Source organism: Lipotes vexillifer, unplaced genomic scaffold (assembly GCF_000442215.2).
Source record: "Lipotes vexillifer unplaced genomic scaffold, Lipotes_vexillifer_v1.1 scaffold496, whole genome shotgun sequence".
In the NCBI taxonomy this organism is placed as follows: domain Eukaryota; kingdom Metazoa; phylum Chordata; class Mammalia; order Artiodactyla; family Lipotidae; genus Lipotes; species Lipotes vexillifer.
The window spans coordinates 6,326,805-6,328,618 of NW_006786690.1; the positions used below are offsets into that span (position 1 = coordinate 6,326,805).

The following is a 1,814-nucleotide window of genomic DNA, read 5'->3' on the forward strand; positions in this document are numbered from 1 at the left end:
CCCGCCGCAGGGCCCGGCCGCTCCGGTCTCCCCCAGCCGTAGGTCGGGCCAGGCTTGGCCGTGAAGCGCAGTAGCAGCGCTCGGCCCAGCTGCAGGCCCCGGCCCAGCGCCTGTCGCACCGCCATGGTTCGGCAGCCAGGTCTCCCTGGAGCCGCAGGCGTCGGTGACGCCGGACGAAACAACAAACTTCGGGGGCGGCGCCTCTGCGCAGGCGCGGTCGCTAATGGGCGGGGCCGCCACTCTGGCGGTTTCCTGACTGGGCGCGCGAGGGCGCTGTGCGCGCACTTGCGCGGCGGGTAGTTTCTTGCGCTTTTGTACCCAGGGTCTAGGAGTCGCGTGTCAGGGTGGTCCTCAGTGTGAACGTCGCTGGTTCTGGGCAAAATCGAATAATTAAGAAGGGAAACATATTTATTATCATCCACCGTGCCAGACTCTTTACATTTGTTAATTTTCCCACCAATGAGTTAGGAATGTCATTTTTATAGATACGAAAACAGGCATGGAGAGGGCAGTGAGGGTCCCAGGTCGTATGTGTCAGAGCTGAGGTTAGAGTTCACGTTGCCCTGATTGTTGGGTCCTTGTCTCCCAGTGCCCTTAGGCTCCTTTCAACAAGCCCAGGGTCCCTGCTCGCTTCTTAGGACTCCAAGAGAAATCGCACCCAAAGGCCACATTTTTCAGATTAGTGAACTGAGTCCCCGAGACGTGGAGCGACTTGCCCAATGTCGCACAGCTTGTTAGTGGCAGAGCCCTGTTACCCAAAGCTGCTGTTAGAAATGGCCGATAAAGGGATGCGTACTTTCTTTGTTTTTGCCTTTTTTTAAATGGGAATTTCAAACACACAATATTGGAATAGTGTAGTGAACCCCATGTACCCATTACCCAGCTTCAACAATTCTCAACAACTGGCCGTTATTTTATTCATCTATGCATACCTTCCTATGCCCCATTCTCCCAACTTTAAAGCAAATCCCAGGCATCGTATTGTAATGACTTTATATTATAAATACCTAAATATCTATTGCTAAGTGATAACTCTTTTAAAGAAAACATAAACAATATTATTATCACCTCTGAAAATATTAACGTTAGGTCCATAATATCATTTACTATCCAGTCAATATTCAGATTTCCCTGTTGTTTTGTCTTATTTTACAGTTATTCAAACTGGGATCCAGACAAGGTCTACATGATTTATTTGGTCAGTGGGTTATTCTTTAACAAGGGACTATGCCTTCCCCAGGCTAAGGAGGTATATTTTGTGGTGCTGCCATTTAAAAAACGTTGCTGTAATCATGGGTACCTCTATTCTCTTTACCCCTAAGGATAGTTGTGGGTAAGAGGCCCTGGAAGAGATGTAGAATGTTTTTGTAGGTGTAGCCCTGTTTCTCTGTGTGTGACAGGTGAGCTTCAGGGCAAGGAGACATTTGCCTGGCCTGAGACCCACCTCAGCATTGCTTGGGTAGAAAGGCACAGCCTAATCCATTTATTTTGGGGCTCATTTGCAACGTTCAGCACAGCTCTGGTTCTGTGCTGTATAGTAAGTAGGGATAGGAGTAAATACGAATAATAAGGCAACTGCAAAAAGATCCATCTTTGAATTGGTGAATTTAAACATACTGAAATATATATATATATATATATATATATATATATATAAAGTGGGGAGCTGGTAATTTTACTTTTAATTTTATGTATGCATTTACCTATAGAAATGCATACATAGTTTCCCCAAGAATGTTTATAGCAACACTATTCCATATAGTGTAAAACTAGAAACAACTCAAATGGCCATCTACAGTAGACTGGATAAATTG

General features: G+C 45.8%; 1 protein-coding gene across 1 annotated transcript in view; it reads right to left on the minus strand.

The window, feature by feature from the left end:
* Window positions 1-125, minus strand: part of PINK1 (PTEN induced kinase 1) — a 15,082-nt gene extending 14,957 nt beyond the window's left edge. The window contains exon 1 of the mRNA XM_007459230.1: window positions 1-125. Within this exon, the coding sequence (XP_007459292.1) occupies window positions 1-125 (125 nt within the window).
* Between the last annotated feature and the right edge of the window lie 1,689 nt (window positions 126-1,814).